Source organism: Nerophis lumbriciformis, linkage group LG02, assembly GCF_033978685.3.
Source record: "Nerophis lumbriciformis linkage group LG02, RoL_Nlum_v2.1, whole genome shotgun sequence".
Taxonomy (NCBI): Eukaryota; Metazoa; Chordata; class Actinopteri; order Syngnathiformes; family Syngnathidae; genus Nerophis; species Nerophis lumbriciformis.
The window spans coordinates 27,311,552-27,335,587 of NC_084549.2; the positions used below are offsets into that span (position 1 = coordinate 27,311,552).

The 24,036-nt window shown below is 38.5% G+C and overlaps 2 protein-coding genes across 3 annotated transcripts; one reads left to right on the forward strand and one right to left on the reverse strand.

Annotated features, from left to right (window-relative positions):
* The first annotated feature begins 14 nt into the window (after window positions 1-14).
* Window positions 15-10,502, forward strand: mgme1 (mitochondrial genome maintenance exonuclease 1). Of its 2 annotated transcripts, XM_061960056.1 has the most exons (5): window positions 17-693; window positions 2,523-2,751; window positions 2,819-2,951; window positions 9,660-9,790; window positions 10,094-10,502. In XM_061960056.1, the coding sequence occupies exons 1-5, from the start codon at window positions 198-200 to the stop codon at window positions 10,131-10,133; spliced, it is 1,029 nt and encodes a 342-aa protein (XP_061816040.1). In that variant the 5' UTR covers window positions 17-197; the 3' UTR covers window positions 10,134-10,502. The 2 variants fall into 2 exon arrangements, with proteins under 2 accessions (XP_061816049.1, XP_061816040.1); XM_061960065.1 differs by lacking the exon at window positions 10,094-10,502 and having other exon boundaries at window positions 15-693; window positions 9,660-9,794.
* Window positions 10,503-10,759: 257 nt separating this feature from the next.
* LOC133606300 (glycine N-acyltransferase-like protein 3) lies at window positions 10,760-22,121 on the reverse strand. The gene is made up of 7 exons (XM_061960078.1): window positions 22,103-22,121; window positions 21,865-21,926; window positions 14,774-14,913; window positions 14,579-14,686; window positions 14,376-14,496; window positions 14,088-14,220; window positions 10,760-12,093 (listed from the first exon to the last, which is right to left on the reverse strand). Exons 3-7 carry the CDS (start codon window positions 14,846-14,848, stop codon window positions 11,694-11,696), a joined length of 837 nt encoding a protein of 278 aa, XP_061816062.1. The 5' UTR covers window positions 14,849-14,913; window positions 21,865-21,926; window positions 22,103-22,121; the 3' UTR covers window positions 10,760-11,693.
* Between the last annotated feature and the right edge of the window lie 1,915 nt (window positions 22,122-24,036).

Below are 24,036 nucleotides of genomic sequence, written 5' to 3' on the forward strand. Positions count from 1 at the left end.
CCTCGCCATAAGGTGGCGTAAGTACACTGAAACAGTGTGCATGCTAGTACCCAGCTTAATAGAAGAAGAAAACTTCAATGGCGCGCTGTTGGATTACCTTAAAATGAACATGTTGAGACAAGTTCTGCAATATGAAAGCAAGTATATAGACCGCTTTAACAATCGAATATAACACATGGTGTGTTGACGTAGCAAAAATGTTAATTCTTAAACGCGTTTCTAGCCGAGTGCTTCAGTACACCACCCTCCCTTTCGGCTTCTTGTCAGCTTGTCATCGCTCCAGCTCCCGCAGAGGGCCGAGTCCATACAGCTCCGTGGACAGTGAGCGGTACTCTTCTCTCGTTAAGTCTGTTACGTCTGCGAGGGTCACTCCTCGGACACCAGAGACAATTCAAGAAGAGGACGAGCACATGTTCGGACCAGTCGTCAAGGCTCCGTCAAGACCAGAGACGAGGCTCCTTAAGATAAAGCACCCGTTCTTACACTGTGAGGACACTCCAGAAACAGATGATCTCGAGTCAGGACCTCCATTACGGATTGTATTGAATCGGGATCAAGGCAGGTCGTCAGTGCCAAGTGTGACGAGGATTCTTCAGGCGACACTTTCATCAGAGCAGCTATTCTACCTGGAGAGATGGAAGAGGAGGATGGTGGCAGAGCTGGGCGAGGAAGGCTTTAAAGAATACACTAAAAGTAGGCTTTGGAATATCCATCCATCCATCCATCAATTTTCCTACCGCTTATCCTTTTTGGGGTCGGGGGGCATTTGGGCGGTAGGCAGGGTAAATGGGTTATACTCATATAGTGCTTTTCTACCTTCAAGGTACTCAAAGCGCTTAGACCAGTGGTTCTTAACCTGGGTTCAATCGAACCCTAGGGGTTCGGCGGAGGTCAAAACACACCCGACTCATCGTGTAAATACAAACTTCTCCCTATCGTTGTATTACGGCTATGGCAACAGCTGACTGATTTGCAGGTGTGTCATTTGTTGTGAGTTTATGCACTGTGTTGGTTTTGTGGGGGACGGCATGGCGAAGTTGTTAGAGTGGCCGTGCCAGCAATCGGAGGGTTGCTGGTTACTGGGGTTCAATCCCCACCTTCTACCATCCTCGTCACGTCCATTGTGTCCTTGGGCAAGACACTTCAGCCCTTGCTCCTGATGGCTGCTGGTTAGCGTCTTGCATGGCAGCTCCCGCCATCAGTGTGTGAATGTGTGTGTGAATGGGTGACTGTGTGAATACTGTCAAAGCGCTTTGAGTACCTTGAAGGTAGAAAAGCGCTATACAAGTATAACCCATTTATCATTTATTTATTTGTTGTTTGAACAAGGTGATGTTCATGCCCAGGTTCATTTTATGCACCAGTAAAAAATCTTGGTAACACTTTAGTATGGGGAACATATTCACCATTAATTAGTTGTTTATTAACATGCAAATTAGTAACATTGGCTCTTAACTAGTCATTATTAAGTACTTATTACACTATGGACTGGACTCTCACAATATTATGTCAGACCCACTCGACATCCATTGCATTCGGTCTCCCCTAGAGGGGGGGGGGGGGGGTTACCCACATATGCGGTCCTCTCCAAGGTTTCTCATAGTCATTCACATCGACGTCCCACTGGGGTGAGTTTTTCCTTGCCCTTATGTGGGCTCTGTACCGTGGATGTCGTTGTGGCTTGTGCAGCCCTTTGAGACACTTGTGATTTAGGGCTATATAAATAAACATTGATTGATTGATATTAATGCCATATTCGGCATGGCCTTATTATAACCCTAACCCTCTAACCCTGACCCTAACCCTAACCAAATAACTCTAAATTAAGTCTTTGTTACTTAGAATATGTTTCCCTAGTGTCCAAATAACTCTAAATTAAGTCTTGTTACTTAGAATATGTTCACCATACTAAAGTGTTACCAAAAACATATAATTTTGTCTTGAATTTGAAAAAAATAAAATTTTATTTTTCACTAAAGAAGTGTTTGGTGAATGCGCATATGAAACTGGTGGGGTTCAGTACCTCCAACAAGGTTAAGAACCACTGGCTTAGACACTATTTCCACATTCTCCCATTCTCACACAGTGATGGCGGGAGCTGCCATGCAAGGCCCTAACCACGACCCATCAGGAGCAAGGGTGAAGTGTCTTGCTCAATGACAAAACGAACGTGACTAGGTTGGTAGAAGCTGGGGATCGAACCAGGAACCCTCAGGCCACTCTCCTAACCGCGCCACACCGTCCCCAGGGCACACCCTGGACAAGTCGCCAGCTCATCGCAGGGCCAACACGGATAGACAGACAACATTCACACTCACATTCACACACTAAGGCCAATTTTAGTGTTGCCAATCAACCTATCCCCAGGTGCATGTTTTTGGAGGTGGGAGGAAGCCGGACTACCCGGAGGGAACCCACGCAGTCACGGGGAGATAATGCAAACTCCACACAGAAAGATCCTGAGCCTGTTTCTGAGAAATATGCTCACTGTGCTCCGTTTAATCAAATTGTGTTTTAACCAGACTTGTTTAGGAAAGGAAAACTGTTCCATTCTGCTGTGGAAGAAGTCCTGATGTCTGGTGGAACTCTGAAAGACAAACAACATGAACTACATCCACCGGAGGTGTTGGGATACATAGAGAGCATATCTCACATACTGGAAGACGTCAGTGCTGTAAGAGTGATCGAGAGCACTGTGCAACATGACGCTCTTAACTATTTGGGAATAGTTGACTGTGTGGCACGCTACAGGTGAGTATCATCATTTGGTAAACATTGTCTACTGGTTGGATCCACTCATAAGCTGTTTTGTCCATAGAGGGGTTCTTTGTGTTATTGACTGGAAGACTTCAGAGAAGCCAAAACCATTCCTGGGCAACACATACGACAATCCCATTCAAGTGGCGGCCTATGCAGGAGCCTTGAACAATGATGGCAACTACAAATACCAGGTAGTACTGTATATTCTATTCATATAAACAAAACTGAACACACCTCTCACATTTCAGCAACTATTTTGTCTTATCCAATCCAATCCAATCCACTTTATTTATATAGCACATTTAAACAACAAAATGTTTCCAAAGTGCTGCACAACAATATTAAACACAATTAAAAACAATATAAAATAAATATGATTAAAAACGATTTTAAAGGGTAAAACCAATTAAAACAGTAAATAGAAATCAAAATTTTAAAAACACAGAGGACAACAGAGGACCACACAACTCACGTAGTGTTAAAAGCCAGAGAATGAAAGTGGGTCTTAAGACGAGACTTAAAACACTCCACTGTGGGAGCAGTTCGGACATGGAGGGGCAGAGTGTTACAGAGTTTAGGGCCGACCACAGAGAAGGCCCTGTCTCCCCTGGTTTTAAGTCTCGTCTTGGGCACCACGAGCTGGAGCTGGCTCTCGGACCTCAGAGCGCGCGCAGGATTGTAAGTTTGGATGAGGTCTGAGATATAATGAGGTGCCAGTCCATGTAAAGCTTTAAAAACAAACAGCAAGGTTTTAAAATCAATTCTAAAATGAACAGGGAGCCAGTGCAAACTCTCAAGGATTGGGGTTGTATGCTGGCGTCTCCTGGCCCATGTTAAAGTTGTGCTGCCCCGTTCTGGACTAACTGCAACCGGGAGAGAGCTTTTTGGCTAATGCCAGCATAAAGTGCATTGCAGTAGTCCAGGCGACTTGAAATAAAAGCATGCACGACTTGTTCAAAAAGGTTAAAAGATAAAAACGGTTTTACCTTTGCTAAAAGACGAAGATGATAAAAACACGATTTTAAAACGGCATTGACTTGTTTGTCAAGTTTAAAATCGCTGTCTATAGTGACGCCAAGGCTGGTGACTTTGGGACGCACATAATTTTGCAATGGTCCCAAGTCAGTGAGGGCCGGACCAAAAACTAAAATTTCCGTTTTTCCCTCATTCATTATTAAAAAATTCTGGGCTAACCAAGCCTTGACGTCGCATAGACGGGCCAATCCACCTAACTGCATTTCCAATAAATAAAATTAATGAATTAGAAATGTTCCGACGATGGGATGGGATCCAGGACTGATAGTTGCCTTTTTTAACTAATGAGCTACCATGCTCAGTTGATCTTAACAGAAACTGTGTCCGAGTATTACAAAGCTAACGATTGTACTCACGTAAAGGGTTCCTTCAAAGGTAGTTGTGTAACGATTTGTTTTAACAATTTGATATTTGTGGTTGCCAATACAATTCAGGGAAGATCTGATTTTTTTTTCAGAACTATCCGATCCGAAACTATTCAGTGAGCTGAAAATCGATTCAGTAACTTTTTAGCAAAACAATCAAACAGTTTGACTGTGAAATACTGTGAATACTTAAGTAAATACTGGCTACTGGACAATACAGGGAAAGTTTCCTATATTCCTGTTATTTAAGTTAATTATGTATAAATGAATTATGGATACAAACAAGCAAATAAACCAACAATTAATGGCCAATGCATTCACTTAGTATTTGAATAAAGTGCAACTAACATTTTTGGTTGAATTAACAAGAGGAGACTTTTTCTGCTCATATTTTCAACATTCAAGCTATTTTCAATAAACCTACAGTCAGCAACATGTTAACAGTAGATTTACCTGCTAAATAAAGTTCCCCGGGCCGGTCATGTATCTGTTATTTTCCCTGGTGTTGCTGATGACAGTGTTTCGGTTGTGCTGAAGCATATGATCCCTCATTCCTGTTGATGGTTTTGGCCCTTTGCTTCCTAATTTCCATAGCCTCCTTCATCCATGTCTTGTATTTGTTTCTGACAAAATTATTTTTTCTTTGGCTGCCAGTTGTTGTCACATAATATTGTGTTCCGTAAGTTGGTGCGTCGCCGAAATTTGCTCCGCTGTCACTTACATTGTGTCAGTCGTGTCTTTTGTGGCTTAAAGTTGTGTTGTGGCTTTATGTTATTGTGTTGTATCATTTGTGATTGTTGCAGCTTTTGCAGTTTTGCTGTCGATCAACGTTTTTCTGTGTGTGTTGTAATTTATTATATTGTTTTGTGGCGTTTGTGTTTGTTGTGACCTTTCTTGACCACCGTATCTATCCGTTATTTTTGTTTTGATGACGTCACAGACGGGCAAATAGACTTTTTAAAGTGCTACAATTCATATAAAGTGTGGTGTTCCCTAAACCCAATTGTTTCCTTTTTGTAGTAACTATACAATCGATCAATTCCCTTTTAAAACGATTTTGGATCAATCCCTATCTTCCGGAATGCAAACTTGCAGAGCACAGATTGATATAATTGAAATGTAAGAAAATAAATCGATCAATCGTTACAGCCATATTAAAAAAGGATGCACGCTCATGTGGACACAATCACATTTCCATATTCCGTGTTACGCACATGCAGGAGTTGCATGAATTATAGGAAGGTGCGTGCCTTGTCAGAACACCCGCTCAAATTTGAAAGCAAGCTGCAAATAATTCATCATTTATCCAGAGATTCTAAACCACACCACCATAGCGTAAAAATAACCTGTTTCTTACAAGTTTAATCATCACTGGAGGCTAAGCAGAAGAAGCTATCCGGTAAAACTTTAATGTAAAGTAGGGGTTATCAATTGAGATGTCGATACTATTGATGTCTGTATTGTATCATTATATAAACAATACTAAAGTGATTAGATCAGGGTTTCTTTCCCCTGCATGTAATTGATCGTGGCGCATGGCCACACATTAAATATCAGGGTCTTTTACAAAAAAACAAATTCAAGTAATATATTGTATGAATGGACTTATATTAGGGCTATCAAGTGGTTATTTAAGCATATTGATCACACTATAGAATTGTGATTAATCATGATTAACTACTGGTTATTATTTGCTTGCATGAATAACATTTGCTTAAGAAAATACCCCAATATTTGGATACAAATGCAATTTGGTTGTGGGTATGTCATACAGGAACATTTTTAAAATGTTTTCTGAACTGCAACTCATTGATTTGCTCAAAACTCGGTGACAGTAAGTATAGCAAGTGCACATTTTGAAAGTCTTTGCAATAATATTGCAAACAAGGTACGGTTACTAACCGATAATGTAGTAAACACACTCATAAACAACTTAACATAGTGCACCATTTAAATCTGTATTTACTTTTCTTTAGTTCAACAAGTTGCTTAAACAAACACGCTTGTTTATCTCTTCAGATGACAATGCTAATCTCTTTTTTTTGGTACAATGCGACCCCAGCTCGTTATGATTACTTACAGCTGTCTAATGTTGTCTAGTAAGCAAAATTAATTGGAGCTGGAGCCTATCCCAGCTGCACTCAGGTTGAAGGCAGGGTACACGCTGGACAAGCCGCCACCTCATCACAGGATCAGCACAGATAGACAAACAACCATAACAATTATAACAGGGTATCCGCGGGGTCTTAAAGGGGAACATTATCACAATTTCACAAGGGTTAAAACCATTAAAAATCAGTTCCCAGTGGCTTATTTTATTTTTCAAAGTTTTTTTCAAAATTTTACCCATCACGCAATATCCCTAAAAAAAGCTTCAAAGTGCCTGATTTTAACCATCGTTATATACACCCGTCCATTTTCCTGTGACGTCACACAGTGATGCCAATACAAACAAACAGCAAGGTATAGCGACATTAGCTCGGATTCAGACTCGGATTTCAGCGGCTTAACACTGTCTGATAAGATAATTACTAACAACTATGAACTAGGTTTACAGCATATGAAATACATTTGGCAACAACATGCACTTTGAGAGTGCAGACAGCCCATTTCAGGCGCGCTAAGAACATATATTTTTCCACGATTTCAGCACTCAGGTTAACCATACCTAAATAGACACAAAATACTGCATTACACAAGACTACCCGAATGTACTCGAATGATTAAAAAAAAAGAAAGTTTTTAAGCTAAATTATTGGTAAACACAGTTTATGTATAATAATTTACGTAAAACCGCGAGTAATGAATAAAGTTTTCATCAATTAATATATTCTGTAGACATACCCTCATCCGCTCTCTTTTCCTGAAAGCTGATCTGTCCAGTTTTGGAGTTGATGTCAGCAGGCCAGGGAAGCTAGGGTCGGTATTCTTCTCGTGATCATCTTCGGTGGCATAAGGGACGGTGTGAGCCAAGACATCCAGGGGGTTTAGCTCGCTCGTCTGCGGGAACAAACTGCCGCAATTGCTTGCCGTGCTACAGAGGTCCGTTGTCCCTGAATAGCTCACACACTCCGGCAGATTCAATGGGGGTCTGGCGGCAGATTTCTTTGACTTTATCGTTGGAAATGCATCTGCTTTGAGTGTCGCAGGATATCCACACATTCTTGCCATCTCTGTCGTAGCATAGCTCTCGTCGGTAAAGTGTGCGGAACAAACGACTGACCATTTCGTCGGCTTTTCCACAGCCTCGTATTTTGAACAAATTTCGTCCAATTTCTTGCCACTTTCGCATCTTTGGGCCACTGGTGCAACTTGAATCTGTCCCTGTTCATGTTGTTACACCCTCCAACAACACACCGACGAAAGTGAGAAAATGGCGGATTGCTTCCCGATGTGACGTCACGATGTGACGTCACAATGTGACGTCATCTCTCTGAGAGCGAATAATAGAAAGGCATTTAATTCGCCAAAATTCACCCATTTAGAGTTCGGAAATCGGTTAAAAAAATATATGGTCTTTTTTCTGCAACATCAAGGTATATATTGACGCTTACATAGGTCTGGTGATAATGTTCCCCTTTAAAAAGTCTAAAAAAAGTCTTAAATCCAATAATTTGAATTTAAGGCCTTAAAATATCTAAAATCTTCCTAAAATCTCATAAACGGTCTTAGATACGATTTTGAAAGGTCTTAAAAATATATTGACGTTACTTTTATTTTAAACATGTATAAACTTCAGTCTCGCTTTGAAATGTTTTGATTTTTGAGGACGCTATAACGTAACTAACTACACAGCGGAACTAACTGTGCAGTCCGGTCAGAATTTGTTTGTATTTTGACAGCTTAGTTAGCATTGCAGCGGAGAAAACTTAACGAAAGCCCACAGCAAAACCAAATTACTTGCATAAAATTGGTAAGTAAAAGTTGAACGATTTTTGTCTCCTGAACGATCAATTTAATGCATGGTTGAAGCCTGTGGATGGAAACATATGAAGTGTTTAGTACCTAGATGTGCAGCCATCGAGGAGGGAAGCGTTTGTAAACATTGGAGTGAAAGTGAATGGAATGATAATGTAAAAGTAAAAAATCCAGGATAAATCCGTGTCAAAAGACGTTGAAACGCCTCAAACACGTGCACAACTTTACAAAGATAAACATAACCCCCCCAAAGGAGTGTTATGTGGGTTAAGTAGCGCCAATTGCCAAAGGAGATCAATATGAGATGTTTACTAGTGAAATCATACTATTACATACAGGACGCACACGCTAATTTGTCTGTGGTAGTGTACTCAGCAGCAAAACTATAAAAAAAAACATAATTCTCTTATATTATTTCTATTATTAATTCCAATAATTTCAAGTCAGCTTCTCATGCCTAATCTTTTCTCCAAGTTTATACAGCAACCGACATTAAAAGCGGTTGCCTGTTTAGTGTTTACACTCATCTTATTGTGGGGTCAGGAAAGCAATGGAGATTTGCCAATGTCATCTTGTCATGCCTAAATAAAAACTAATCATTGTGTATGAGCAATATGTTTTCAAAAAAGTCACAAAAAACAGGTAAAAATATATCCATACACATCAGATACAAAATGAGCTGAGCAAATTTGAATGTTATCCACATCCAAATTCTGTTTGAGGCTTGCAAGCCATAATCGCCTTCTTTCTTTTTAGACAATCACTCTGTCTGCACACTGTTTTTCACAACTTTGTGCAGATACAGTTGTACTGTAGATGTTTTTATCGGTTTGCTCAATTCTGACTGCTGAAAAAACATTACCAAAGTTCACTATTTAGCTTTAGCATAGATGCTATCTGTCTCTTTCACAGACAATATATTGTTGTGCTTTCCTCTACCATTGCTGATGTTGATGTTATATGAAAACACTTGATATGAAGCACACTGCACCTTTTGCAAGAAAACATTTCTATGACAAATCTGAAAATTGGCTGTTACGATTAGTTTATACTAGAGAAGCTCCTGGTGTATTTAGTTAGTTTAATGTGAAAGAGCAGTAAATGAATTAATATACTAGAAAATAATTCTGGACCTCTGAATTTACTTTGTCATTGTATATTTTATCCGTATGGATGTGAAATGGTCTTAAATTATTTTCAAGATGGTCTTAAAAAGTCTTAAATTTGACATGTTGAAACCTGCAGAGACCCTGTATAAACATAGAGCAAAACAATATGAAAAAATGATAATACTCTAACGCTAACACAAATTTGTTTTTAAATGTATTTACATTTTTTAGCCTTTTTTAAAGAAAATATATGCATCATCGACTGTTAAGAAAATTATATGATGATGTCATATTGACCACGCCCCCACCGCCACAAGTATATTGGCAAGGTGGGGGGAACACTGTAGATTGATATTTTTATTTTACGTATCACAAAATAATTTATAGTCCAAAAACTAAAATGATGACACTTCTGTGAAAAACCTAATGATTAAATAAATGATTACTAATTCATCAAACACTTTTTTTTCAGGTGGAAAATGGCCTCATTGTTGTCGCTTACAAGGATGGCTCACCAGCACATGCACACAAACTGAACACTGAGCTGATGTCAGAATATTGGGAAAAGTGGTTGATTCGCCTGGAAGGGTATAGAGAAAAGAGGTAAAATACAATAGAAAGCAGGTTATAATATCAATTCACTTCATGTCTTTCATTTAGGGATGGGTATAGTAATCAAATTAGTCGGTTGAAGCAAAATGTGCGCTATTTGGTTGCAACCAACAGAGGCACTTTATGATTAAACATTTGATTACTAAACATGGCTGTATCATGTGACAAAATGTGTGTGATTATTTTGGAGTCTTCCTTTTTATTTCTATTATGAAAAGTAATGGTTATCAAATGTGTCTATGTATTCGCATTTGTGTCGGTGTCTGCCAACGGCATTTTCCCTATTTATTTCAGATCGAGTGAAGTCTCTTCCGCTTCTTCGGACAGAAGGTAAACTCCATGGACAAGTCAATTTTTTTAGGCTGTTGAACAAAAACTCAATCATAATGACCAATTTTAGTTATTGGCCCTATTTTTCTCTACACTTTAAGATGAATGGCAAACACATACTTCTTTAAAGATGTCTCACATTTTTAAAATTGAAACATGTTTTAGATATTATCCCAATAATGTGGCATGAGGAACATAATTATGTCTAAATATTCATAGAGTAACACATGTAACATAACTTCCTAATGCTTATTGTGCCTTTTTTTTGTTCAAAGATTCAATTAACCTTGACCGATGAGTCACTAGCAAAGCAATAGCCCTGTAAACATCAATAAGGTTTTAAAACTACAATAAATGCTTGTTATTTCTGTCAGTGTGTCTGTGTTATGTAATGCATTTAGAATAGCCACTGATTAGTAGTGTGGAACAATCTCATTAATCACTGGGCATGTGTACACAGTAAAGCTTTATTTTTGTATATTATATTAAAATGGCTGTTTGTGGTAATCTACTCGCAGAGTGGTGACCAATACCAAAAAAACAATAATCATTTTTGATTATTATGTGAAGAAGTTCTACATTGAACCTTGCAATCAATTTTCTTGTGTATAAATTGAGTACTGTTGTAAGGTGTTCTTCATATCAGGACTTTGGGTAGTTTAATTTTAAGTACACCATGTTTCAATAGCTAAAGCTGTAAATGTAATGCAAAAAAAGAAGAGTAATCAAAATGCTTCAAGTTTATTTGTATATTGATCACACAGATGGATTATTTGGGTTACAAAGGATTGCCTTTAAATCATGCTGATACAATGTTACATGCATACAAGTGAAAGTGTAGTAAGAAAATATTAATGCTCAAAGTACAATAAACATATATCATACCTATATTAGTATGTCTCGATAATATATAAATTACACGTGTATTTTATTGTTATTGGTGAAGTTATACTGGTGATCTCAATATAATAACCATAAAGTGGAACAGGTGAATACAATTATATAAAGGAGCTTAGCCCAGTCTCAAGGGGGTTACCACAAGCTGAACAAAATAACTTGAAGTCATGGTTGAATTTATCGTGTACTTTATGTAGTCTGTAACTGCCACGTTTGGGCTGTGAAGAACTACCTTATATTGCAATTATTACATGTGCCAAAAGTGATTCCTGTTGCCACTAGGTAGCGTGTGGCTATGTTCAGGGCGGGGCTTTTTCATCCATCCATCCGTCCATCGATTTTCTAAAGCTTGTCCCTCTTGGGATAACGGGGGTGTTGGAGCCTTACGCAGTTGCATTCAGGCGGAAGGCGTGGTACACCCTGGACATGTCGCCAGCTCATCGCAGAGCCAACGCAGATAGACAGACAACATTCACACACTCGGGCCAATTTAGTGTTGCCAATCAACCTATTCCCAGGTGCATGCATTTAATCAGTGTATTTATTATAGTAGATAAAACACATTAATGAGTGCTGACTGGGGAAGATGTTGGCACTTTGGTTGACAAATTCAGATTAATCTAATTTAAGTCACCCTTGGTGCAGACAATTTTGCCGCTTTTCAACATCACAAGTTCAACTGAGCCCAGAGTATTCTGTATGAGGGATCCTCAATAAAGCCAAGGCTTTTAAAAAGCTTATAGGAGACCGTGTTTTCCTCCTCAATGAAGCAGAACACTGGGTAACCCTGATTAAGGAGTGTCTGGGCCATGGTATAGACCAACACTTTGGCATACCCTTTTCGTCTGTGCTCGGGCAGAGTATACAACATGCCCATTGCCATGTACTCATACAAAAGTATCCATGATACAGGCCGACCCTGATCATCAGTGATGCAGCATGAAGGCATGTTGCTGACCTGGACTTTAATTTTGTTGTATCCGTGTTCATCTCCTCCAAACTTCCAGGTTTGATTCACCAGGTCAACATGGGAAGGACTGAGAGGTGAAACCCTTGATTCAAGGGCACTGTAAAACAAGATACATAAGCTTATACTTCGGTATGTGCAGGGCTTATTTTAAAATATTTTATTCAAAGATTGATTGTGAACTAAATGAAAACTAAGCTAGGAAAAACTACAACATGTACTGAAAATGGTGTTACAGTAAAGTACAGTTTCTGGTTTATGTCACATTGAAGACATGTGACATTTATCTTTTAGATCGGGGCTATTCAACTAAATAGTTTTAGGGGTCACATTTCCAGAAAGCTAAGGACCAGGGACCTGAACTTCTCCCTTTACTATTATTCTTAATTTGAGAACCAACATCCTCTCATGTGGACATTTTATTTTGATTGAGATGTCCCGAATTTCGTGAAAATGTTTGTGATTGCCATTGCCCATTAATACCTATTTTTAGTGCCCAGGCTGACAAGCATTTAGTCATATCTCTCCGTCCCCAGTGTTGAGCCACTCCCTTAAGCTTATAATCACCTCCATTATGGCAAATAAACTGCACTTCTTAGTATCTTAAGTAGCATTATCACTGGAGGACAAGGCTATACATGTTACAGCTAGCAAAATTAAGTTAGCTTGAAACAACACCAATAAATAATGGCTTAGTAAACTTTAAGAAGTGTACTGTAGATGGAATCATGTTGCAGCAGAAAGTAAGCAACTATTAACAGGAAAGTAACAAGTAAAGTAATGAGTCTAGTATAGATAATAAGTCAGCATTGCTGCAGTCAAAACAAGACACGTAAGAGCCGGGTGGGGTGATCCATAAATTGTTGGCGTCGATACCAAGGTTAGTATCAGTATATGAACAATACCAGAGTGATTAAGTCGAGATTTTTATTCTGGCAGAAATAATTCCATTGTTGTTTTTGTTAATGTTTACAAACCCAAAATTATTCCCTGGACGCAGGAGGATTTTAAGGGCTAACACCAAATGATTTATATGAGCAGTATGTAGTAGTTTCTACTTCCGATTAGTTATTGTGTTTAATTCGTTTTGCTCAAACAATTGTATGTAATAAAATAATATAAGGAACTTGTTTAAATGTGATGATGTTGTTAAACTGTCAATAACACTAAGTGTAAATGGAAAAATTTAGAGTTCATACATGTGATGCATGGCATCGGCAGATCTCACCTATCAGAATCGGTAGCATAAAACTCTAAACTCTAATTTTTGGTGTATTTCTTTTGTCAGAGTTTACAATTTCATTAACAAAAAAATAGCCCTGTTATGCAAAATACAAGTTTCCACTGCAGTTGGTCTTCAGGAGGTTAAAATGCCAATGCAAGGAATTGCCACTTTGTTTGCACTTGTGCAAGTTCCTCAATGACAAAAAGTCTCACAAGATTTGCTGATGCATGATAATTGGGACTTTGAATCTTTGGGGACTAGACGAATTGATTCCATTCAGAATCGGTTCTCAATTCAAAACAATTCTTGAGTCAAAATAAATACTTTTATTAAGATTGGGTGCCAGTTTGATGATTAACTACATTCCTCCATAAAATAGGCAAACCGCTCTGATAAATGTATATAATACTTAAAAGAAAACTGGTTTTGTTTAATACAATTGTACTCAAACATTTGATAATGTTAAATACAAATAAGGCAACAAGAGAAGTATACCATACTTCTCTTTTCTAATGTGAATCTGTACAGCAGATACGGGATATTCATCAAGTGCTTGGACACTCAGGCAATCTTTTTTTTTTCTTTTTATTTAATTAATTAGGAATAGTCACAAATACGAATCGTGATTCATTCGAAAATCAAATTTTTTTTGAGACCCCTAATGGTAATGGTTCAGATTTAGGTGTTTGCCTTATGAGGTATGAGCTTCAAACAGTTGCTTTTTGGTGTGTTGCACTGCAATTCAAAAAGGGCTAAATCACTTTCTAGGTCCACTTGAAACATGTCTCTTCTCACTGTTTTCTTTGATCACGATGGCATGCGGCAACCCTCATGTCTGTGTGCATGTGTTTGCGTTATAGTCTGCCAACCTGTCAAATACTGGCGTGATCAGAGAGCTATGGTCTGGCAAATACAGAAGATGTGCAGACACCATAGGTTTGTAGCTGACTTGTCTGTTAGATGCAACCTCTTTGAGCGTGAGGGTATGAATGCTGTCAATGCCTGTAATGAAATAGAACTGTTACTGTACAGGGACCACTTTCATCTACTTTTCAATAGCAAAACACTACTTCTAAATACATGTACACTTATGTCTATTGCATAACTGGATTTAATGTTGCTATTGTCTATTGAGTTTTTTTTATATTTTTTTTTACCTCCAACAATAAAATAACTGCTCCAGTCAACTACTTCGTCCTTTAATAACATTTTCTTCAAAATCTGCTCATCCTTGCAATAAAATGTTATCTTTTTGGCCAATTCCAAGGCTAGATTATTCTGTGGAATAAAAAAAATATATATATTAGGACCAGCAGGAATAAAACGGGGGGAAGAGACAAACATATTTTGAAAGGGATACCTCAGGGTCAGGTCGGCAAATGATGACCTTAAAATCAGGCCATGTATCAACAATGAACATTAGATTGCTAGGTTTGTTCCTGTTGTAAGCATATAATAATCCATAGACCTACAAAGACAGAAAAAGGAGCACCAGGCATAATAATGAATGCATTGCTTCATTAAAACATGACAATTATGAATAAAAACAGTCGACCTGAAAACTCTTGGGTAGGTCTTTTCGTAGAATACTCTCAGCAATCTTGATCTCGTCTTTTTGTAGGACCTTCATTTTTGGCGAGCAAAGACTCAGTCATCCAGCGCTTTTTGCCCTGCAAGCTTTACTGCTTGTTTCTCCTAAATGAATCCAAGAGTTCAGTCTTCATCAATCATTTACAGTTGATCCTCACCACTCACCTCCTTTATGGTCAATGCAGAACATCAAAAAAAAGAGCTAATACCAAACTGAATGTGTATGCCTGTGTATAGTATAATCAGGTCATTACACAACTCCTGTGGCATACTGTGAGTAATTTACAAAGACAATTACATCGTGAAAATCCTTACAGATAATACAGTGTCACAAAAATACATAGTATTGTGACTTGTAGTATGTATAATGTTACAAACAATATACATCTGAATGAAAAACTAATTGTAGCTATACTTCACATAAAGATGAAGTATCACTCGGATCACAAGTTGGCGCACTTACATTGTTGCTCTGAAATAGCAACGTTTGCAATCAACAGAAACATTGTTCTTCAATGGGTAATCATTTTACTTTCACATGTACAGATTAGAGAGTTTTTTGTTTTTTTTAAACAAACAAAAAAAAATCATCAATATACTATATATCAATGTATTTTATTTATTCATATTTCTTGCCCCACGTTGACAAATCTACAAAAAATGCCCGACAGGTTGTCAGGAGCATGTTACACCAATAGGTGGAACCATAATCCCCAAACCAGGTGAAGACATCAGTGTAGAAATTGTATCATTTTTTTTCTCAAGGGAAAATACTGTGGTGAAGAAGAAAAAACTTGGCTATAACATGGCACTACAACTCAGAGAATAAGTCATCACAGAGCCATTGTTGTCGAAATCGCTGAAAACACAAGTTATTTCACCTCACAGTAAATATATTGCAAAACAGCAATGTTTACCAAAGGATGGGATCCTTGCCAAATAATACATTCACGTTTTCCTCAATGAAACGCAAGTCCGCAGTGCTGACAGCACTCATACAGCTCCAAGACCAGGTCATTTTGTCTATCCATCCATCCATTTTCTACCGCTTATTCCCTTCGGGATCGCGGGGGGCGCTGGAGCCTATCTCAGCTACAATCGGGCGGAAGGCGGAGTACACCCTGGACAAGTCGCCACCTCATCGCAGGGCCAACATAGATAGACAGACAACATTCACACTCACATTCACACACTAGGGCCAATTTAGTGTTGCCAATCAACCTATCCCCAGGTGCATGTTTTTGGAGGTGGGAGGAAGCCGGAGTACCCGGAAGGAACCCACGCAGTCACGGGGAGAACATGCAAACTCCACACAGAAAGATCCCTAGCTGGAACTCAGATGGAACTCAGGACCTTCGTATTTTGAGGCACATGCACTAACCTCTGTTCCACCGTGCTGCCTTATAATAATAATGTATTGGATTTATATAGCACTTTTCTAAACACTGAAACCACTTGACAAATTGAGAACCCATCGTTAATTCAGTCCACATTCACATAGTAATGGTGGTAAGCTACATTTGGAGCCACACATGCTTTGGAGCAGTGGTCACCAACCTTTTTGAAACCAAGAGCTACTTCTTGGGTACTGATTAATGCGAAGGGCTACCAGTTTCCATCCATCCATTTTCTACCGCTTATTCCCTTTGGGGTCGTGGGGGGCGCTGGAGCCTATCTCAGCTACAATCAGGCGAAAGGAGGGGTACACCCTGGACAAGTCGCCACCTCATCGCAGGGGCTACCAGTTTGATACACACTTAAATAAATGGCCAGAAATAGCCAATTTGCTCAATTTACCTATAACTCTATGTTATTATTAATAATTAATGATATTTATCTTTGTGGAAACACTGATCATCTTAATGATTTTTCACAATAAATATATATAGAAACAGATAAATATCAATATGCAACACTTTATTTTTATATTTTCTCTAAGTGCACATTTTTCAAATTGAACATTTTCAAATGATCACTTCTAAGACAGTCTTGTGAAATCACAATGTCCCATTTTAACTAACTAACCACTAACATTTTTTAACAAATCATGAATTACTTTGCACCATGTTTGTACAAATAATAACTCATGTAAAATACAAAAGTCAACTCTCAAATTTTTAAATAAATCATGTCACACTTTGAACTGGACACCAAATTTGTTATCTGTTTCTTTGTCAGTTAGTGAAGACCAGGTCTTTAAAATATTTTCTTGGATTTTCAAATTCTATTTGAGTTTTGTCTCTCTTAGAATTAAAAATGTCGAGCAAAGCGAGACCAGCTTGCTCCTAAATAAATAACATTTAAAAAATAGAGGCAGCTCACTGGTAAGTGCTGCTATTTGAGCTATTTTTAGAACAGGCCAGCGGGCTACTCATCTGGTCCTTACGGGCTACCTGGTGCCCGCGGGCACCGCGTTGGTGACCCCTTATTCGAAAGCGTGGCTGCCAATATGCGCCAATGGTGCCTCCGATCACCACCAGAATCAGAATTAGAATCAGAATCAACTTTATTGTCATTACGCAGGGTAACGCGATTGAGGCCATTCCATGCAGTGCGATGTGTGCATGCAAGAAAAACAATGTGTAAATATATAAAAATATAAAAAATATAGAAGTGCAAAGAAAGGTGTGGCCCACAAATGTGACCCTGTACACTCTATAACCACAATCAGCAACATGTATACAGTACCGGTATTCAAATTCATACACCAGTGTGAGCGGCACTGGGAGCAATTTGGGTGAAATGTCATGCCCTAGAACACGGTGGCCGTGACTAGGATGGCGGAAGCTGGAATCAAACCTGGAAACCTCAAGTTGCTGAATGGCGGAAGCTGAAAATCGAACATTGAAGCCTCAAGTTGCTGGCATGGCTGCTCTACCATCTGCACCATCCCATAAGTTAACAGTTAATCTATACCAGGGGTCCCCAAACTTTTTGACTCGGGGGGCCGCATTGGTACAAGCGGTAGAAAATGTATGGATGATTTGCCTGAGCGGCTAGGAGACACCAAGAGTAACAAGTGGTAGAAAATGGATTAGAAAAGGACAGATTCCAAAAAATAATAATTAAACATTTTTTTTCCATAAATTTAATATATATATATTCATCCATCCATCCATCCATTTTCTACCGCTTGTCCCTTTTTGGGGTCGCGGGGGGTATTCGGGCGGAAGGCGGGGTACACCCTGGACAAGTTGCCACCTCATCGCAGGGCCAACACAGATAAGACAGTATATATATATATATTTTTTTTTAACTTGGGACTTCCCGCAGGCCGGATTTTGGATGGTGGTGGGTTGTAGTGGGCCGTTGTTTGGGGACGCCTCATCTATACTGTTATACAAGCTGTACAGGAACTACTCTAAAGTTTTATTTCTGAGGTATTGTCCATTAAGAAGATACTGTAACAAAAACTGCTAAAACACAGGTACTCCCTTTTGTGAAATACTTGATTAATATATTATATGTGAAATGAACAAAAAAAAAAAGAACTGGGACTATAAAATAAACAAGATAGGTCATCCATCCATCCATCCATTTTTTACCGCTTATTCCCTTTTGGGGTCGCGGGGGGCGCTGGAGCCTATCTCAGCTACAATCGGGCGGAAGGCGGGGTACACCCTGGTCATAGTGTCATAATCTGCGTGACAGTTATTGGGTGTTTTTTCGGTGTTTAGTTTAGTGTTTCTTTCTATCCAACATTTCCGCTTTCTGTTTTGGTTTGGTTTTGCATTGTCTTCACCACTGTTTTTGAGCACTGTTCTCCACACCTGCTCTTCTTGATTAATGATCAGAGGCCTCGCCTGCCTCTGATCATTCACCAGGAGGGTTTATGTTTAGTCAATGGTTCGCTGACTTCATGGTGTAACTTTTGGTACATGGGAAATAAGTTATACTTGTATAGCGTTTTTCTACTTTCAAGGTACTCAAAGTGCTTTGACACTATTTCCACATTCACCCATTCACACACAGATGGCAAGAGCTGCCATGCAAGGCCCTAACCACGACCCATCAGGAGCAAGGGTGAAGTGTCTTGCTCAAAGACACAATGGACGTGACTAGGATGGCCAAAGCTGGAGATCGAACCAGGAACTCTGAAATTGCTGGCACGGCCACTTTACCAACCAAGCCACGCCGGCCCCCCGTTTTGGTGTTTTTGCCTTGCCCAAGTTTTGCGCAATTGTGACACACTATTTGTTTCGGAAATACTTCAGAAGCTACATCAAGTATCGTATCTTATTTATTAACCACTGAGTATTATTTCATTCATATAATAGAATGACATTGTTTTTATTTAATTAGGGCAGTATATAACACATGAGCAAAGGTATCACGGTAAATATGCCAGAATTGGCTGAGATGGCTAAATTTTGCTGTCCTAGGGCAGTCACCATAAAAACAGACATTGAAAAAATACATAAACTTACAAAACAATATTATGATTCATTGTAAAACAGGTCAATATAAAAAAAAACAGAGTGCAAACTCCACAGGTAAAAAACTGGTTAGTCTTTAACCACTGTTTTTTTAAATTTATTTTTTAACATTGGATAGTCACCGTTTCCAATATGAGCTGATGTAGTGTGTTCCAGGCCTGGTTGCTCTGACAGAAAAAAAGAATTGTTTATATTCAGTCCTATGTTGATGTATGTTACAGTCACCCCTGGTTAATTGACTCTATTGCTATTTTACTTCTGTAAAATGTAATGGTGGAGGAGAAAACCTATTCAAAACCGTCCATGGATCGATTGGTACCGGGCCGAACAAGAAAAAAAATAATAAAATAAAATTAAAAAAAATATATATGGCTCTGCGATGAGGTGGCGACTTGTCCAGGGTGTACGCCGCCTTCCGCCCGAATGTAGCTGAGATAGGCTCCAGCGCCCCCCGCGACCCCGAAGGGAATAAGCGGTAGAAAATGAATGGATGGATATATATTTTTTAATTAATTAATTTGGATTAAATCAACATAAAAAACACAAGATACACTTACAATTAGTGCACCAACCCAACAAACCTCCCTCCCCCATTTACGCTCATTCGCACAAAAAGGTTGTTTCTTTCTGTTATTAATATTTCTGGTTCCTACATTATATATCACTATAGATCAATACAGTCTGTAGGGATACAGTCCGTAAGCACACATGATTAAAAAAAACAAAACAAAAAAAAACCCATACACCCCCCCGGTCCGTGGGACAAATTTTCAAGCGTTGACCGGTCCGCAGTTACAAAAAGGTTGGGGACCACTGGCATAAATCATCGGAATACATCTGATTGTGTAGCTGTCTAAATCTTTTTTTTAATGTGGCAAATAATATTGTTGATCTTAATGCCCTTATGTGCTATACCGATTTACATCTTAAAGCGGCCGTGCCAGAAACTTGAGGGTTCCTTGTTTGAATCCAGCTTCTTCCATCTAAGTCACGGCCGTTTGTGTCCTTGGGCACCTTGTTCCTGATGGGTCGTGGTTAGCGCCTTGCATGACAGCTTCCGTGTGTGTGAATGGGTGAATGTTATGTATAATGTAAAGCACTGTAGTAAAATATATTAATATAAATACAGACCGTTTACCATTTAATATGCTTTGTGTTAGGTGACGGAAAATTCACACTAGTGATGACACATCACATGGAAATATGGCACCGCCTTATGGAATGTTTCCAATGAAAACGCAACAACAATTTAATTATATCCAATATTTAGAATAACACACACACCATAATATTGCAGCTTTTTGGCTTCCATATACTTTGTCCTTTTAGAATACTTATGTGGCTCTTTAAATATTCATGTTATACATTTGTTTTACTTTTACAAATTTCTATGCCTTTTAAACATTCTGCACCGTTGATGCCTATCTTATTCTATTAATAATTACACAGATTCTAAAATGTTATTGTTCTGTCTAATATGCTACTGGTGGAGACTTAAATCAACTAAGTATCAGGCTATGGAGATGCACAATCTCTTTAAAAGGTTTTAAAATAGTTAGGTAATTTTATTTTATTGATGTAATATTTTGCCAGAAAAATACTCTTAACAAATAGCTTTATCTGTAAAGAATTTTGAATGTCAAAGATGTGAAATATGGCTGTGCCTCAAATGGCATACTTTGGTAAGTACACTTCATGTGTGCACTATGTACTTTGTTACTGAGGGTGCGTATTTTGTCTAAAAGAACACTTCCAGGCAACTACAACCCTAGAATAACACCATCCCCCCACCACATCCCACCTCCCCGGATTGTACATAATCAAATGTAAATAATCAAATGTATATACTTGTTCTTATGCTTTCTGAGCTCACTATGTTCACCGCTTGCTGTACATATCCTACCAAGTCAGACTTACACTGTTTCAATGTCCATTTCTCAGATGATATTATTGTTGATGACTGAAGTGCTGATATCAACCAAACCTAACCCCCCCGCCCCAACCCCCTCCACATCCCACACCCCGGATTGTAAATAATGTAAATAATTCAACGTATATACTCTGATGATTAACTTGTGTGATGACTGTATTATGCTGATAGTATATATTTGTACCATGAATTGATTAACCTGGACCCCGACTTAAACAAGTTGAAAAACGTATTCGGGTGTTACCATTTAGTGGTCAATTGTACGGAATATGTACAATTCAGCTGTACTGTGCAATCCACTAAGGAAAGTCTCAAAAAAGGGTTGTCCCAATTCGATTACCGGAAATCCCGCCCACTTCCTTCTGTTTCCTATTTTCTAGAGTAATATGTGCCACATTATTTCAATTTAGTCACTCCTCTTCCGCTACGTGGCAAAGATAGCGACTTAAGAGTAAATACGTAAATACGAGTTTTGACTCCCAGCCTATTTTGACGATGTAAATATAGAAAATACAATGTCGTTTGTCCAGGTGGAGTTGCCGTAGCATTCTGCTGACCACAACATAAGAGCGTCGAATATACATGAATAGCTTTTAAGTGAAATACCTGACGTCTACTCTTGTATTTAAACCATTATTTTGCTACACGAACACGTAACTCAGTAAAAAGAGGATAACAACTTCAACTTACCTCTGGTAAACACGCCTAATGAAGAAGAGTACAGGAAACTCGTAAATTCTGTCCATTTCAGTCTAATCCAGTAGAAAGTTAGAAGTCACACAGTGACAGAAAATTTCAAAATAAAACGGAGGAGCCATATCTGAGTTTTGTTTTGTTTTGTCTTTGGAATGCGGTGTACAAATAATAGGTAATGTGAGTGGTCATCATTTTCCTGACTATGTCTTATTATTTGCGAATGTATACTTACCAGTGATTTGCAAGGTTTTGCATGTAGCATGACTTGAAGCTCAACACGTCAGTGTGCTTTTATTTTGAGCAATTTTAACTGGTGCTTGTAGATTATAACTTGTTTGTCACACTCAGTTCACTAAGAAAGGATGTTGTATTTTCATCTAGTGTCGTTTTATTTGTGTGATTATATATATATATATATATATATATATATATATATATATATATATATATATATATATATATATATATATATATATATATATATATATATATATATATATTGTTAAGGTGTTTGAGCTTCGTGGAGTTCTTTGGGCGTGCACATAAACGACACTTTCATCGAGTCTGTTCAACGTCCTCTCACACGAGGAGACTTTATATTCTTCTCTGTAACATACAACACACAACTGCACCAGAGCGCCCCAAGTGGGGAACATGCGCTATAACAGCCAACCTTTGAACAAAGATACACAGTACTACACAGAGCAAGAGCGCAGATCAATCTTAACATATATATATATATATATATATATATATATATTAGGGGTGCCGCTAGGGATTTTGGGCCCCCATGAAAATAATCTTTACAGAGCCCCCAACACAGTGTCATTATTTTTTCTGTATCATAATTTCATCATCATTAGGGGCCTCTCTGGGCCCCCCTCCATCATGGGCCCCTAGAATCCGTCTCCTTTACCCCCCCTTTCCGGCGCCCCTGTATATATATATATATATATATATATATATATATATATATATATATATATATATAATTGTGTGCTTTTATTTTCAGCAGTCTTAACTAGTATTTGTAGATTTTAACTTGTTTTTAATGTGCATGTTTTATTTAGTAGGATTGCTGTCATACTCCCTGAACTGTTAGGTGGATTGATTGGAGACAGCAGTGACAATTAACACATCAGGCAATATAAGTGGAGACGAGGACTGGGACTTTGCGGGTTAAATACCAGCAAGGAGGAACACGCCAAGAGAAGAAAGGACGGAGGGAAAACATGGGTGTCGCGACGGAGGAGCAGAAACACGCCGCACGAGGGAAGGACTGTCGACAAGCGGGATGACCCCGAATTTGCACTGAATGCGGAACGGCTGCGGAACGGCACACGCGCACCGGCGTTGGTCAATTTTAATTTCCACCACACGCGTAACGTCACTGACATGCTGTTGCCGTTCCGCGTTCCAGCGCTAAATATACGCAAAGCTTCTATTTTTGCCGTACACTGCAAAAAATCTATTTAATTTTGCAAAAATCTGCTAGTCTTGGACACGTCATGCACAAAAGAAAATACACTATCTGGTTTACTTTCAAAATAAAATACTCCGTCTTCAAGGCGGATCATAGTTTACACATTGTAAGGTTCTAATGGGTGGTGAAGGACATGAAGTCAACATTTTCATAGGTTTTCAGTAGGGATGTCCGATAATGGCTTTTTGCCGATATCCGATATTCCGATATTGTCCAAATCTTAATTACCGATACCGATATCAACCGACACTATATATACAGTCGTGGAATTAAGACATTATTATGCCTAATTTGGACAACCAGGTATGGTGAAGATAAGGTACTTTTAAAAAAAAATTAATAAAATAAAATAAGATAAATAAATTAAAAACATTTTCTTGAATAAAAAAGAAAGTAAAACAATATAAAAACAGTTACATAGAAACTAGTAATTAATGAAAATGAGTAAAATTAACTGTTAAAGGTTAGTACTATTAGTGGACCAGCAGCACGCACAATCATGTGTGCTTACGCGACTGTATCCCTTGCAGACTGTATTGATATATTTTGATATATAATGTAGGAACCAGAATATTAATAACATAAAGAAACAACCCTTACGTGTGAATGGGGGAGGGAGGTTTTTGGGTTTAGTGTACTAATTATTATTCTGTAAAAGGGCAAGTCCTCAAATGCCACTTTGC